The sequence below is a fragment of the Castor canadensis genome, chromosome 3 (assembly GCF_047511655.1).
Source record: "Castor canadensis chromosome 3, mCasCan1.hap1v2, whole genome shotgun sequence".
Classification (NCBI taxonomy): domain Eukaryota; kingdom Metazoa; phylum Chordata; class Mammalia; order Rodentia; family Castoridae; genus Castor; species Castor canadensis.
The window spans coordinates 32,247,383-32,264,629 of record NC_133388.1 but is presented as its reverse complement, the minus strand read 5'-3'; the positions used below and the strand labels follow the sequence as shown (position 1 = coordinate 32,264,629).

Below are 17,247 nucleotides of genomic sequence, written 5' to 3'. Positions count from 1 at the left end.
CTAATTTTTTCTTCATGGAAGACCTATATATTTCTTACTAGAATTATTCTTTATGGTTTTTGTTGTTGAGCGATGTTGCTATTGTGAATGGAATCCTTTTTTTTTTTTTCCTCATTCAAAAATGAACCCGTGGAACGATAGGATCTCTACCATCCCTTTAGGCTGTGAGACTCTATGGTTTCTATGACTCTATGAGAATGTTCTACCCCTACCTGCGCTATTTGAACCTGAAGAAAGAGGGCAACCGCGAGTCGTCAAGCAAGGGGACGCTCTAGCTCCCCTTTGTTCTCCTCTCGGTGCTACTGCGCAAGCGTACTCGCTCCAGTCCCGTCCCCGCCTTCCCGGTCGCGGGCCCAGCTCGGTAGCGCCGGCGCACTGGCGCGCTCCGTTTACACGCTCCGGGGCCTGTAGGCGCCGCGAGTTCCGGCTGTCGCCGTCGCCGCCGCGGCTCCTGGAGTTCGGTTGCGACGAGTAACGGCGCCAGGACGAACCCTGCGCCTTCTTTTCCGATATGTACCCGAATTGGAGCCGGTATGGCGGGAACAACCACTATCCGCCGCCGCCGCCGGTCCCTCCACCGCCTCCGGTGGCGCTTCCTGAGGCCTCGCCGGGGCCCGGGTACTCGAGCTCGACGGCTCCCGCAGCCCCCTCCTCTACCGGCTTCATGAGCTTCCGAGAGCAGCACCTGGCGCAGCTCCAGCAGCTGCAGCAGATGCACCAGAAGCAAATGCAGTGCGTTCTCCAGCCCCACCACCTTCCTCCGCCCCCGCTGCCGCCCCCGCCGGTGATGCCGGGGGGCGGCTATGGAGACTGGCAGCCGCCGCCACCACCGATGCCCCCGCCACCTGGGCCGGTCCTCAGCTATCAGAAGCAGCAGCAGTACAAACACCAGATGCTCCACCACCAACGAGATGGGCCTCCTGGTTTGGTTCCAATGGAGCTGGAATCTCCTCCTGAATCTCCCCCTGTACCACCCGGGTCGTATATGCCCCCATCTCAATCGTACATGCCCCCACCTCAGCCACCACCCTCGTATTACCCCCCGTCCTCGTCTCAGCCCTACCTGCCTCCTGCTCAGCCGTCCCCTTCGCAGTCCCCACCTTCCCAATCCTACCTGGCGCCCACCCCTTCTTATTCTTCCTCCTCTTCTTCTTCGCAATCCTATTTGAGCCATTCCCAGTCGTACTTACCCCCTTCTCAGGCATCTCCTTCCCGCCCCTCTCAGGGCCATTCTAAATCACAGCTACCACCACCCTCCGTCCCTTCTGGGAATAAGACAACTGTCCAACAAGAGCCTTTGGAGACTGGGGCCAAGAACAAGAGTGCTGAACAGAAGCAAGCTGCTCCTGAGCCAGATCCCTCTACGATGACTCCACAGGTAAGAAAGCATCCACCAGAGCTGCATCCTTCACTTAGAAGGCCCCAAGTGAGCAGGCCGCTGGGCTTTAACCAAGTGAGTGACTAGCCTAATTCCAACACACAATAACTAGCTCCTTTACACTCCAGTAGATTCCTTCGGAGGCAGAGGCCTGACAGCCAGCTTTTTAGTTAGCCGAATGTGGATTATTAAAAGAACAGTATTTGAAGATGTGTCTAGACACTACAGAGTAGTGGAGTGGCTCAAGAATTGCTTCTCAGATATATGTCTTGGTTTCCAACCTCCTAGACTTTATTGCAAAGAGCATTGTTTTCAATTTGTATTTTAAAGCATTTGTGAGGCTGTGTAAAAAGAAAGCTTCTCAAAGGGATGACACTTGAATGTATATAAACCTGACTGCCAGTTAACTTCTTATACAAAATTTGTTTGGGGGTCAGGGATAGCTGTCAGCTTCCTGAATTAAGAGTTCTAAGCAAATGAAGAACAGAAGTCTTTTCTTCTTGGGAGCATACGAATTATGCTTATAAGTACATGTGAAATGCATAGGTCTCTAGATATTTGATCCTTTGAGGGTCTGTTGATTTATTTTAGGAATTGATCCATTCATCCTTTTCTTGCGTTACTTAAAGATAGCTTTAAGACATGATTAGTTTGCTGCATTTCATTGTTGTTAGCATTCATTCCCAAATAATAGCCTTGGAATTTGGCTGTGCTTTAAAAAAAAAAAAAGTTTTGTGATAGCTCTTCCTGAAAGATCCATGCCTCTAAACATCTCTTTGAAGGAATGCTTCCCACAGAGCAAAGATTGAATAGATAAGTGGTAGTAAATGAATTCCCTCCTAGGAAGTTAGGTGGAACTAAAGCGGAATAGAAGCTGGGTATGCATAGTGGTACATGCCTGTAATCTCAGTACTCAGGCCAGCCTGAGTGACATAGTGAAACCCTGTCTCAAAAAATAAATACATAAAATGGAGTAGATCATTTGTTAGGATTTCTTAAAATAGACACTGTTAGCAATTACTAATTAATCTACTTTAGATTCACTAAGGAAAAACCTAATCTTGTGATATACAATTTTAGACTTGCATATAAAAGATTTCCAAAAGATGGGGATTCCACTGATTTTACAGTAGTTTGACAGTAGAAATTAAGACCAGAAGCAAGTTGTGTTAAGAAATGCTTAGCATGTCATCAGGAGAAAATATTTTAGCTACTGGGATAAAACAGGATAAATGATTCTGTTGGCTTACATACACTGTATCTGTACCACCTCACCATATTATTTTCCAGATTGCTGTATTATAGATAGAATTTCTGTCCTCTTTGTCATCCACCAGGAACCTGGTTTTCAGTATTTTTATTGTCAAACTCTGAGAGTTAAATCAAAATATGACATTTATACCCTCGTCCAGACCAACTGATTAGAGAAACAAATGAATGACATTTTTTCCATTTTTTTTTTTTTTGGAAGGATATGTGTGGCTAGCCTTAATATATGTTCTTACTATGAACACTGCTTTTGCTTTTCTGCCTTTATATCTTTGTCTGTAAGACTTTGAATATTCAGTGCCTCCAATGCTTTGATGAGAGGCAGAAAGTGATGAAAGATGAGGCTTTCAGACTGTGCATGGATCAGATCAAGAAGGGCCTTGTAAGTTGCGGCTTTCTTCCCTTTGTCTACAGTTTGTCCTAACTTCCTCAACCTTTGCTCTCTCCTTAGAGTTGTGTTTCTTTCAAGGCTCATCTCAAATATCAGGGTCTTCATAAAACTGTGCCTGTGCCATGCCTGTGCTCACCTGTCTGGTTTGGTTCTGTTCTTCAGATTGTAAATCCCTTATAGACAAGGACTGCTTTTCTTTTGAATCCTTTGCAGCACCAAGGACTCTACCTTGCAACTTGTGTCTTGCTTTACTACACAAAAGTTTATTTAATAAGACTCAAGAGAGTCACAACTCTAGAGGTGATATGCTTTGGTTTTTTAGATGGTAAATATTTCTTTATGCCAGTGCCAATCTCTGACAACCCATCTGCATTTTTCATTCCTATTTTATTTTTTGAACATGTCATTAAGTTTTTTTTTTTTGGGTGAATGATTGTAAACATACAAAGTGCTGAAAATGTCATAAATACCCATCATTCAAGTTCAGTAGCTATGAAGAATTTGAGATTGATGGATTGGCTCCAGTGGTAGAGCACCTGCCTGAGTTCAAGCCCTAGTATGTGGGTATGTGTGATCATTCCTGTGAGGATTAAATGAGATAAACCATAAAAAAAAAGATTTTGCCATGTTATTAAATTTTGCCTAGGCATTTTTATTTTTACTGCTGAAATATTTTAAAGCAAATTGGAGATCTTATGTTATTTCTTTTTAAACCTTTTTTTTTTGCTGTGCTGATTGAACTCAGAGAATGATAGGCAAGCATTCTATCACTAAGCTACATCCCTAGTCCCATCATCCCTACATTCTTAATTAGGTATATCATTAAAGAAAGATCTTAGCTGAAAATTTTAACACCTAGGAGAGACAAAGGCAGGCAGTTTGGAAGTTTAAGGGCAGCCTGGACTACACAGTGAGACTCTATCTCAAAAAAACAAAAGTTAACCAAATAAGAAAAATTCCTTGATATCATCCATGTTCAGATTCTCTAAATTGACTCAATAATGTTTTGTTTCTTGTTTTTCTTTTTTTTTTTGGTGGTACTGGGGTTTGAACTCAGGGCCTCACACTTGCTAGACAGGCACCCTGTCACTTGAGCCATTCAGCCAACCTTAATAATGTTTTGTTGGCTTGTTTGAATCAGGATATAGAAGATTTAGCATAGATAAGAGTTTCTCATGCTCAGCACTATAAATGTTTGTTATGCTGTGCATTGTAGGATGTTTATCAGTATCTCCGGTCACTGCCCACTAGATGCCAGTAGCAATCTCCTACTTGTGACAACCAAAAATATTTCCAGACATTGGCATATATATCCTGGAGGACAAAATCGTCCTCAGTTGAGAACTGATCTAGATCAGTCTTTTCTATCCTCTTTCTACCTCATGCCATTGAATCTGATGAAAAATAGTTATTTTATAGAACATTCACATTCTGACTTTGTCTCCTGTCTCAAGGTATCATTTAACTTGTTCCTCTGTCTTCTATGGTTTTTGTTATTGTTTGTTTTATAAATTAGATATTAACTCTAAAACCTTAGATTGAAGTTGAGCTTTTTATTGGCAAGTATAGTGTGTAGGTAGCGCTGTATACTTCATTTGCATCCTATCTATCACAAGGCACATGATGCCTGGTTGTCCCACTGTTCCTGATTCAAGTGGTGACAGTTGTGTAAAGACCCTGTAAAGCTTCCTCGCAGTCTTGCATCTAATGATTCATCCATTTATGGTCTTTGAATCAGTAAATTATTTCAGTAGAGTTTGCCACATGGTGTTTTTTTTTTTCCCTCTGCTCTTTCTTCCCCACTTTACTACATGGGATTCTGTAAAGAAAAATTTTCATTCATGAACTGGGGCTATTTGATTGGAAATATCAAGATATTGGGATATCAGATAACCCATTTTCTAGTTTTCTGAGTAAAGAGTTGAAAATTTAATGGAATCTTCTTTTTGAAGAATTAACTTTGCTCTGTGTTTAAAGGATTGCCTAGGTAAAGTGGACAGCATTATTTTTTTTTCCATTAGTTGCAATTTTATTCTTTTATTCTCAAATAACTCAGTTAAAGCTGTTGCCTTTGATTAGAGTTTTTAGAGGTATCATTTGTTTAATGTTCAAGTGTTTATTGGCTAGCAACTATGTGCCCAGGTACTGTGTTTAGTATTAGAGATGAGATGGTGAACAAGATAGACGTGGTACCTGCTGTCATTGACTCATTATTCCAATGTGTGTGGCATTTAATAAGTAATTAAGAGAAATAGAGGGTGCTGTGGGATTGTAAACTATCAAATACCACTAGACTATTTCATGAGGAACTGGAAAAAGTGAGCTTTTCTTTTTAAGCTTACCCTTGTATTCATAGCCCCTTCACAAGCCTTTGTACATAGTAGGTGGAGTAGGTATTTTTTAGATGACTGAAGATAGATGGAGCTTTAACCTAATTGCAGAGGCCTCTCTTTGAAAAATAATATTTAAGTGAAATCTAAAGAAAGAACAGGGATTAACTGAAAGAGTACAAAGAATTAAGTTCAGTATGGCTCACTGAAAGGAATAGTAGGCATGGGACTGACCATGGAAGACCTTTAAGGACTATTATTCTAAAGTTAGTAAGAAGCCACTGAAGGATTTTACACAGACAAATGTGATAGATTGGCTTTTTAATTTTATTTTTGTGGAGATAGGGCCTCACGCATGCTAAGCAGGCTCTTTAATCATTGAGCTACATCTCCAGCCTCAGTTTTACATTTTTGAAAGTTTCTCTAAGCTTGCAATGTGGAGAGTGGAATTGAAAGATGAAAAAGTGATCTAGAAAGAATAGTTACTGAAGTAATCCAGGTTTGGATTTGGATGGAGAAAGTAGAAAAATCAGAGGAATATTTAGCTGCTAGCATCCAGTTGGAGATAACTTAAGTAGTCTTGGCAAGAGAGCCATCAAGGAAGAATCCTGGGTTTTGGATTCTTCGGTGGTTGGTAGTTCCATTTACTACAACAGGAAAACCTAGATGAAAGAAGAGGATAAATAGGTCTGAGGATAAGGAGAAAATGATGAATTAAGTTTTAAACATAGTGAGTTTGAGGTCCTTGGGACATAGATTCCAAATGGAGATGTCCATTTGGAAGTTAGACGTCTGGAGTGTAGAAGCAAGATCTGGTGAGTCAGAGGTATAAAAATGATATTGAAGACACTGAAATAGATGAGGTCTTCTGGGGAATGTGTTTAGGATAAGATCCAAGGTTAAAGGACATGGCAGCTAGCCTCACAGAATAACAGCATCTAAGGGAACCAATGGAAAATCAAGATAGTGCAGTGCCACAGCAAGGGAAGGGAGAGACTTTCTAGGAGCAGGGTGTTGTCAGCTGTGTCAAGTGCTGCTGGAGGTCAAACAAGATAAAGATTTTGAGTTACTTTTTGCACTTACTGACATGTAGGTTATTGTTGACCTTGGCAGGAGCAGTTTCATAGTAACTGAAGCCATATTGAATTGATTGAGGAGTGATGGAAGGTGAGGATGGGGATGGTGAGTATAGATAACTCTTTCAAGATGTTTGTGACTGGAGAGGAGTGAGAAAATGAAGACAAGAGCTAGAGGAAGAGATGAAATAAAAGCAACATTTTTCTTCTTTTAAAAAATGGGAACTAAACTTACCTGGTTCCTAGATTAGAATATGAACCTTAAAAATATTTAAAATAATTTTCTAAAATAGAACTCCAATTCATTATTTTACCAGGTTTTTCTCACCTTGCTTTAATATATAGACATAGAACATTCAGTATTTAGGGCATTTGTAGTAATCAACCTGGAGAGCAAAGGTAACCGTCCAGAATTAATCTTCAAAACATTGCACACAAATACCGTCCTTTACATTTCCCTACTTGGAAAGTCATTTAGTACCTAGTTCATTACTGTGCCACTAGCAAGTGGTCAGTAAGTGCTTCCTGAAAAAATTAACATTGTTTTTAGCAATGATATTTGTGGCAAATAGTGCTTACATTCTTTATATTTTAAATCCCTTCACTCTATCTTTTTAAAATTGTGACATATGCTATGATTTTCCTTTACCTGTTAACCAATATCCCATATGAGATGACATTGTTTGATGTGATGAGACATTCAGAAGAACTGGCTCCTAGATTGTCATTATTAGCAAGCTCGGACACAACTTTTCCTTTCTAAACTAATCACTCTACTCTTGGGATCATTGAGGACAGTTCTGAGTGATTTATCATTATTCATTTGTAGAGCTTCAAAAATGTGCTGAATGGAAAGGGACCAGCAGGGGGGGAAAGAGGAAGGAGGGTGGTGAGGGGGTTGAACATGATTTACATTTTATACATGTATGAAAATGTCATAATGAAACCCATTATTTTGTACAATCAGTTAAAAAAAATGTGCTGAAGCATAGTGCTAGGATTGAATTAGATCTGGTTCCTGCTTATAAGGTTCATATTAAATAGAAATTGACCTACAAGGTCAATACAAGGTATACTGTTAACAAATCAACAAATTCTTGAACCCTTAACAAGGCTTATATCCTGGACTGAGTTAAAGATGAGAAGCATGAGAAAGTGTGCAAACTGATATAGAGTATAGACCTTCCTAACTATAGCCCTTGGTTTATAGCTTGTGAAGGATAATTTGCATCTTTGTATCTTTTAGTGATGCTTTAAAGCAACTAAAACAAACTCTTTACTTCTATTTGAAAGAAACTGAATTTACTTTTTAAGGTGAAAGATAAGCCTGTTGATATTCTCAGTATTGTCTTAAATAATGAAATAAAGTTAATTTTTTTTTCTTTTTTTCTGAGGCAGGTCTTGCTATGTAGCCCAGGTTGGCTTTGAACTCACAACCCTCCTGCCTAAGCCCCCTGAGTGTTGGGACTAGAGGCATATACTGTCATGCATGTCAAAAATATTCTATTTTGTTATTATTAACCATAATGGTCAGTGCACTTTGTTTTTATATTGAATAGTAAAAGTAATTTTATACTGGGAGCTGGTGGTTATGTGTATAATAATTAAAAACAACAACAAAAAACAATAATAGGCCAAACTTCAAAGTGGAGTTAGTGAGATAGAATTTTTCTTCCCAAGTTATTGGAACAAGTTTCAGGTCATATAAATGAACAGCCTATCAGGGAGATATTCAGTTGGCCAGTAACCCTTTATTGACATCCTACTGTGTGCTCCCACACTTTGCTGAAATACCATATAGAAGATAAGAAAGAAGACATTTCTCTCCCAATAAAGTTACATGCTTTAAGCAGAAAAACAGATAAAATCCTGTGTATTTCATGAAAAGGTATAAATTATAATATTTTGTGCATCTGTTTGCATATGGAAAATTGAGGGAAGTTATAAAAGAAAATATTAACAACATAGGAAATCCATATTATATTTTCCAAAGATAATTGGGTTAGAAAATCAGCAAGGAAAATGGATCCATTTTAAAAGTGTATTATAAGCTGGGTGTGGTGGTGGACTCCTGTAATTCTACCATTTGGGAGGCTGAGGCAGGAGGATCTTGAGTTTGAGGACTGCATAGTGAGACCCTGTCTCAAAAAACAAAAACAAAGATAAAAAATGTTTGTAAACAGTAAAAAATTTGATTGTGATATAATCTGGATAAATAAAGCTCAAAATTATAAGAATAAGCAGGTTTTATAGTTAATGGAATTGTTATAAATGAAACTATAGCTGACTTTTAGAATGAATAAAGAATAAAATGTGGATATTTTAGGGCTTTATCCATTTTTCCAGGGGCAGTTTTTCAACCTTTGGTATTTAGGTCATTCCTTTGTGTAGTTCTTATTGTAAAGTTACCTGGTTGTTCATTAATACAGGCCTTTTGCCAGATGTCCAGCTATCAATATGAGTTCTGAAGTTCTCCAACATCACTTTCATAAAATTATACATCCTTATAATTATTGTACAGACTTGTCATTTTTAAAATTTTTTTTTTGAGATAGGCTCTCACTATGTAACCTAGTCTAGCCTTGAACTTGAGATCCTCCTGCCTTAGCCTCCTGAGTGCTAGGATTACTGGTGTGCACTACCAGACCTGGCTTTATCTGCTCTTATTAATTGTGGAAGTATCTAGGGCAGTTCTTTAGTGAATATTTATTGTTGTGACAACTTTTTCATTTTTCCTTTTGCAACCTCATAACCATGGGGAATTACATACTGAATACAGGGATAATGAAGACTCTGTAGTTGTTTCTGAGTGGTGAAATTTTTTTTAAGGTTGTAGGTTGTAATTAATTATTACTTATTTTTACAGTTGAGTTTCTTGGAGATTTTTATATTCTTTAAAGTTGCCACAAACACTGAATTAGTGAATATTGAACCTTTGTTCCTAAGGGAAATGCATAGTGAATCTGAACTTCCTATCACACTTTCATCAGCTGAGCAATACATAACATTGTTTATATGTGTTTTCGGTTTAAGGACACTTTATCAGCTGGGAATGGTGGCTAATGCCTATAATCCCAGTAACTCAGGAGCCAGAGATTGGAAGGATTGTGGTTTAAGACCAGCATGGACAAAAAGTTAATGAGACACCCCCCCATCTCAACAAATAAGCTGGGTGTGATTGTACATAACTATAATCTCAGCTACAAAGGAGACTATAAGTAGGAGGATCATGGTCTAATGCCAGCCCTGGGCAAAACACACAAGACCCTACCTGAAAAATAACTAAAGCTTAGGGTAGTGGAGTGGCTCAAGTGGTAGAGCACTTGCCTAGTAAGCATGAGGCCCTGAGGTCAATCCCATTACTACAAAACAACAACAACTTTATTTTATATATGTTATTGACTAGTTAGCATTGAACTTATGGCCAGCAGCACTGTAACACTTGCCTGAATAAAGCTTACTGAACACACGTTTTATCTGTAAGGAGTGTCACAGCCTTCTTGCTCTTAGCAAAACTAGAGAGCACTTCAGAACTGTGCTTGGTGGCCATTTTAAACAACAAAATAACCAGCACAAAGCCCAGTACTAACTAAAGTATGAAAAGGACAGTGTTTGAGAGCTAGTCTTAGAAATAAACTTTAGCAAGTAGGCAAATTCACAAATAGAGATTCTGAGTAATAAGCATTGACTATAGTTTCTGTTTTTTTTTCATAATGAACTTACTGGGATTTTTTTTTTTGTGTGGTGCTGGGGCTTGAACTCAGGGCCTATACCTTGAGCCACTCTATCAGCCCTTTTTTGTGATGGGTTTTTTGAGATAGGGTCTTGAGAACTATTTGTCCAGGCTGCCTTTGAACCTTGATCCTCCTGATCTCTGCCTCCTAAGTAGCTCAGATTACAGGTGTGAGCCACCGGTGCTCGGCTTTTTTTTTTATTATTTACTTATTGTTTAGAGTAGTTTTTTTATTTTTTTATTTTTGTTAATATTTTTTAAAGATGGAAGCACAAAATATACTTCTAGGAAATTAACTTATTGGTATAATTTGGAAGATAAAGCTGATACTTACAATAAATAGAAAGCATTTTATTTTGTGGTTCTAGGACTTGAACCCAGGGATGCGGTACTAGAGATTGTTAGGCAGGAACTCTACCACTTTAGCTACGCCCCGCAGTCTAACAGGAAGTATTTTAAAACATAGTATGTCCTCATATATGTGTGTATAGCTGCCTACTGATGGCTAATGATACAGTGGGCATTTAAAGAGGGAGAAGCATTGGAGGAAGTGAAGAGTAGAGAGAAAAGGTAGGACTGTTGGTTGTGTTCATTAATTTCAAGACTCCTGTGGATAAACCTAGACAAATTGAAGGCAGGTTAAAAACAAGTAGCTGCCTATTGAAAGAATTTATTCTGGTGATTTATCAAAAAGACTGCTCTCACCTATAGAAACGTGTTTTAGGAGAGTAGGGAAGTATACTGAATTATTATGTTTGGTTTAATTTAAATGTATAAATTTGGGAGAGGAACTGAAATTTTTCCTTAGCCTATTATTAAAATCTTAACATATTTGCCTTTCTCAGTCCAACTTCCTTTTTCCTACATGTAGACACATGAACACAGACACAAATGTAGCTGTCAGCACCAAGTTGCAGAAATACATGATCATCAATTAAAATTCTTTTTTTTTTTTTTCCTTCAGTACTAGGGTTTGAACTTGGGCTTCACACTTGTTAGGCAAGCACTCTACTGCTTGACCCACACCGCCAGCACTCAATTAAAAGTCTTAAAAATGGTTTCTTTTGTAGGAACAGCAGCAGTATTGGTATCGACAGCACTTGCTTAGCTTGCAGCAGAGGACAAAAGTACATTTGCCAGGACACAAAAAGGGCCCTATCATAGCAAAGGATGCACCAGAGCCGGTGAAAGAAGAAGTTACAATACCTGCCACCAGTCAAGTTTCAGAACCTCCTTCATCTGAGGAGCCCCCATTACCACCTCCAAATGAGGAGGCTCCACCTCCTCTCCCACCTGAGGAACCACAGGTAATTGTTTAGTGTTTGTTAAGTCATTCAGCTTTTTTTTTTTCCCTGACTCAATTATGTATACTTTTGTCAAAATGATATATATTTTCATTTGTTCAACTTCCTGTAAAGTTCCACTTGTAAAATAATCAGATGTCTGCCATATTAGGTTTAGAAAAGGAATTTTATTTCTGGTTTACATGAGAGTGAAGAATTAGATAGTCTTCTGAATGGAGCATGTCTCAGCACAAAAGGAAATGGTTGTGTGTGTTCATAATGATGACAGCACAGGGTAATAGTTAAGAGCTTTAGTTTTTAGGGTCAGCTGCCCAGGCTATAGTGTAGATACTGCCACTTCCTGGTGGTGACTCGGCAAGTTAGTTAATTATTCTTTGCTTCAACTTCTTCACTTACAGAATGGGCATATTCAAATAGAGGTGTCTTACAGAGGTACTGCAGTATTAAATACGATCATCTTTGGCACACATAGCATAGTTACTGGAACATGCAAAGTACTCACATTAGTCCACGGGTCATTGGTTTCCCAATTTTATTGAACCATATGATTACATTGTAGTCTGTTGGTGAAAAGTGACCAAAAAACATAAACCACGAAACTGAAGCATGTGCTCATAGAGTGAAAAGAACTATAATTGTATGTTCACTTTCTGCTGGGGAAATAGTTGTCCTATTTATGAAAAGTAAAATTATTCCAGTGAAGATTATGAAATTTATAAACTCCTTTGTATTAATATCCATGATAACCTTGTAGATGGGGTTGTTTTAGCTAAATGTAGGTAGAACAGCTTTTCTCAATCAGCCTAACTTGTAGAGATTTTGGACTTTATAGTACACATATAAAATATTAACTTGGTTGCTGTTTTATGAGTTACATAAAAATGTTATATTCTTTTACCTTTAGTCTGAGGACCCCGAAGAAGATGCCAGGTTAAAACAGTTGCAGGCTGCAGCAGCACACTGGCAGCAGCACCAGCAACATCGAGTGGGCTTCCAGTATCAGGGAATAATGCAGAAGCACACTCAGTTGCAGCAGATCCTGCAGCAGTACCAGCAAGTCATACAGCAGCCACCACATATACAGGCGAGTGCAACCATCATTGGCAAGTAAAAACTTGTCCCAAGAATGTGAAAGATTTGTCATTCCTGAAAGAGATTTGACTGTGAAGAACTAAAGATACCAAGTGTTGACAACATGACGTTTCTCAAGGGATGCCCAAGTAGTTATCTATATCATTACCTAAGGACTTAGGGAAGGAATGATGTGATGGAGTCTCTTGGGAAGGGGTGATAGGTAGAGTGGAAACTCCTGATCATGTCAGTTTGGGCTAGATGTTAGAATACTATTGCTAAGGTATTATTTTCCCACATACAAGTTGATTTGTGTTTTGCCTAAAGACCACTACAGTAACAGGTGAGCAAATAATCCACCAAAAAAGGCCGAAAGCAATAATCACAGAAAGACCTAACCAAATGCACCATAAATAATATGGTGATTTAGATATTTATTTGTCTTAGACCTTTGAGATACAATCTTGTGTCTGTAGATCTATAATAATAGATTATTTTTCTAGTTCGTAAAATGAACTTAGTAACATTAAAAACTTGAAAAATACTTATTGCTGAGATAGCTATTTGTTTTAATGTTTGGTTGGTTTTTCCAACTTTGTGATAAGTTATATAAATAAGCCAAAGGAAGAAAGAAGAGTGGTCATCACTAAAAGGATGTAGCAAGCTTATCCTTTGCCTCCCAAAGTCTATTCCAATTTCCTAAGACTTCAGATGCCATTGACTTACTAATATTTTAATTTATGATTAACTCTTATGTGAAAGTCTTGAAATAATTTTTACCCTTTGTTCGTAGACGATGTCTGTAGATGTGCAGCTGCGGCATTATGAGATGCAGCAGCAACAGTTTCAACATCTCTACCAAGAATGGGAGCGAGAGTTTCAGCTGTGGGAAGAGCAGCTCCATTCCTATCCTCATAAAGATCAGCTTCAGGAGTATGAGAAGCAGTGGAAAACGTGGCAGGGACATATGAAAGCCACTCAGACCTATCTCCAGGAGAAAGTCAATTCATTTCAGAACATGAAGAACCAATACATGGGGAACATGTCAATGCCACCTCCTTTTGTTCCGTATTCACAGATGCCTCCATCTCTACCAACGATGCCCCCTCCAGTGTTGCCTCCATCATTGCCACCACCAGTGATGCCCCCTGCCCTACCTGCTACCGTGCCACCACCTGGCATGCCCCCTCCAGTGATGCCACCTTCTGTGCCCCCACCAGGAATGCCTCCATCTCTCTCATCAGCAGGACCACCACCAGTTCTTCCCCCACCTTCCCTGTCTTCTGCAGGGCCACCACCAGTCCTTCCCCCACCATCACTCTCTTCAGCAGCACCTCCACCTGTCCTGCCTCTCCCACCATTGTCTTCAGCCACACCTCCTCCAGGAATACCTCCTCCTGGAGTTCCACAAGGGATACCTCCTCAATTAACAGCCCCAGTTCCACCAGCCGCTGGTTCTCAGAGCTCACAAGTTCCAGAGAAACCTAGACCAGCACTGCTTCCCACACCTGTGTCTTTTGGTTCAGCCCCACCTTCAACTTACCACCCTCCATTGCAATCAGAACAAGTGAATTCTAAACCTCCTCTGAGCAAGTCTACTCTGCCATACAGTTCATTCTCATCTGAGCAAGGACTTGGGGAATCTTCTCAGTCAATCACTACAGCCAAGGACATGCCAGTGAGGTCAGGTGGACTGCTTCCTGATCCTCCTAGAAGTAGTTATTTGGAAGTTCCAAGAGGCCCAAGGTAGGTCTACTTTTTCTCTTTTTTTCTTTGGTTTGGCTGTTTTGACCTATGTTACATAGGTTTTGATGTTACCAAAAGATTAATTTATATAATTTTTTATATTCTTTGTACTTTTATACACATTCCTGATTTACAATTAATGTTAGTATTATTTGCTTATTTGACTTGACAAAGAAATGGTAACATGCTCCTTATTTCTTTGATGCAACTACTTTTGTCATATATAGGTATTATAGTCTAGAATGAAGATAGTGTTTTAGGATAATGCTTATCACTCCTTACTGACTTTTCAGCTTCAGAAATAGTATTTTTAAGCTTATTTATCTAGGACTGGACATAGTGGTGCATCCCTGTTATCACAGCTATGAGGGAGGCATAAGTAGGAGGATCAAGATCCAGGGCCCACTTAAGGCAAAAAGCGTGAGACCTTATCTGAGAAATAACTAAAGCAAAAAAGGGCTGGTAGCATGGCTCAAGTGGTACCTGCACATGACCCTGAATTCAGATCCTAGTATTATTGCTACCAATAAATAAATAAATAAATAAATAAATAAAAAAAAACACTTATTTATCTTCTTTTTTTTGTTTTTCATTTATTTGACAAATAATTGAATTAGCAAATACTGTTTGTTAGATTGCCATAAGGGTAATATAGCCCAGACTGTGCTATAGCCCAGGCCAGCCTCAAATGCCTGATCTTCCTGCCTCATCCTCTTGAGTGCTGGAATTACAGGTGTGTGCCACTGAGTCTGGCTATTAAATAGAACCTTCTAAAAAAATCATTTGTTCAGCAAATATTTATTAAGTTCCTGCTCTGCTTATAGCAGTGAGTAAAACAGAACTGACAAAATCCCTGTCATCGTGGAGCTTACATCCTTTATATTTTCCTCAGTTAGGGAGATGACTTTCTCTTCTCTGAAATGCATGTTTATTTAGAAAAGAAAATTTATTTAGAAGAGGAAAAAAAAAGAGTGGTCTCTGTGTTCTTTCTTTTTATCTTTTAAAAAGTGTAAAATTTAGGACATGGTAATACATGCCTGTATCCCAGCACTTGGGAGACTGAGATGGGAGGATTGTGAGTTTGAGGGCAGCCTGGGCTGCATAGCAAGACTGTCTCAAAAAACAAAAGCAAAAATAAAAACAAAAAACCAAAAAAACCAAAAGCATCTCCTCCCAAAACAAAGAAACAAAGTATTAAATTCATCTTTCCAAGTTTGTAAGAATATGTTTTTCTCCTAGGGTAACCTAAATGCTAAATTTCCTATGGAAAAATATTTTCAATCAAGTTTTTATTGAAATTGGAAATTGTAGTGGAAATATATGTTCCTTACACAAAATTCAGACATTGGAGAAAAGTGTAGAGAAAAAGTGAATCATTTCATGCTATCATTAGGAGATTTAAAACATGCCGTAAACATAGGATCATGCTGTTTGTACTGATTATATTGTCTTATAACTTGCTTTTTCTACTCACTTTTGTTGCCTGGTTTTTCATCTTATTTCAATGGATCTATTATCATCATTTTAAATTTAAACCTATTTTAACATGTTAAACAATATATGTATATCTTTTGTTTTTTCCCAAGTTTAAACTTCTGAATCCAAAATCAAAGCTAAGACTAAGTTAGGTGTAATTAACATGAATTCTTCTGTGTACCAAGAAGCCTTGTTAGAGACTACACACCCGGGAGTTTTCTATAAAACCGGTGAGGTTATTCCACATTTATCCTTACAGACTGGAGCAAGAGGATAGATCACTTGGTCAGTCACTATTTAAGTCTGGTGGTTAATGGTGTGATTCAGATTCGTGCTGTCAGGATTACAAGTACATTTGTGGTCTTGATTTGTTTGGCATGTGTTTCATCTGGATTTGAATTTATATCTATCTCTTGGATTGAGCATCGCCTTTTCTGTCTGGAGACTAATTTGCTGTCAGAGAAGTACATTCTTAGCAGCTCATGAAATGTATTTCCTGCTTCTTTGAGTTCTATCATGTTAATGTTTTCTCTCTTTGCCTACCACATCTTGGCTTTGTAAAATTTAGGGCCTATTTTAGGGTTTTTCTTATCTTAAAGGTACAGTTAATAATCTCAGTGCTGGAAGAATTTTAGCATTTATCTATTGCAATACTTCTCTATGGCAACTTTTTTGTTTGCATTTTAGTTTTTCATGCTGGGTCTTGCATGCAACATCTTATTTCTCTCAATGATTTCATGAAGTAAATAAATAAGAAAAGGTGAGATTTGGGGAGATTATAAATAAAACTGCTCCCAACAATTATTCTGAGGTGAGATTGTAATCCACAGCCACTTTTAAGTCTGCTGTACTTCTTGTGGAAAGCAGGTGGACTCTGCTTGATCTTTGGCACTGTAACAAGGAGCACTGGCCTATAAAGTGTTGACAATTTTCTAGAAAATGTATTTTGTGCATTGAAGTTAAATATGTTTGTGTAATTTGTACCTGTTGATTCTAGATCTGCCTGTATGGAACAACACAATTAATTATCCAGTCCCTTTTCTGCAGTGTTTCACTACATTTACTTAAAAACTACCCTTGTGTTTTCCCACCTTGCCACCCCACTGCTCTGGCAGTCACATGAATTCTTTACTTTCCACATTATCTTTGATTCTAGACCTCTCCTGTTACACTGCTCACTGTTCCGTGAGCAGTTTGTTAGGCTTCTTCAGAATGAATGCTTATTTTGATGTAGAGAACCATGGGTCTATTCCCAACTTCATTATGCATATTGTACTTATCTAGTTTAACAAATTCTTTTTTGTTTCAGCACTCTCAAAATGTATAGAGCTAAACATTAGTTTGGCTTCCCAGGTATTTTTCACATTAGCTATTAAGCTATGTCTCTCTTATTCTCATCCTGAGCTTGCATGGTGTTTTTCTTTTTTTGTGTGGTTCTAGGGTTTGAACTCAGGGCCTCATGCTTACTAGGCA

General features: G+C 38.6%; 1 protein-coding gene across 4 annotated transcripts in view; it reads left to right on the top strand.

Annotated features, from left to right (window-relative positions):
• Positions 1–348: 348 nt before the first annotated feature.
• Positions 349–17,247, top strand: part of Ylpm1 (YLP motif containing 1) — a 72,695-nt gene continuing 55,796 nt past the window's right edge. For all 4 annotated transcript variants that reach the window (XR_012446094.1, XM_074067533.1, XM_020175622.2 and 1 more), the window contains exons 1-4: positions 349–1,378; positions 11,248–11,484; positions 12,386–12,565; positions 13,346–14,298. Coding sequence is in view for 3 of the 4 variants with exons in the window: in XM_074067533.1 (XP_073923634.1) it covers positions 512–1,378; positions 11,248–11,484; positions 12,386–12,565; positions 13,346–14,298 (2,237 nt within the window). In the remaining variant the exon portion in view is untranslated. The remainder of the gene's footprint in view (positions 1,379–11,247; positions 11,485–12,385; positions 12,566–13,345; positions 14,299–17,247) is intronic.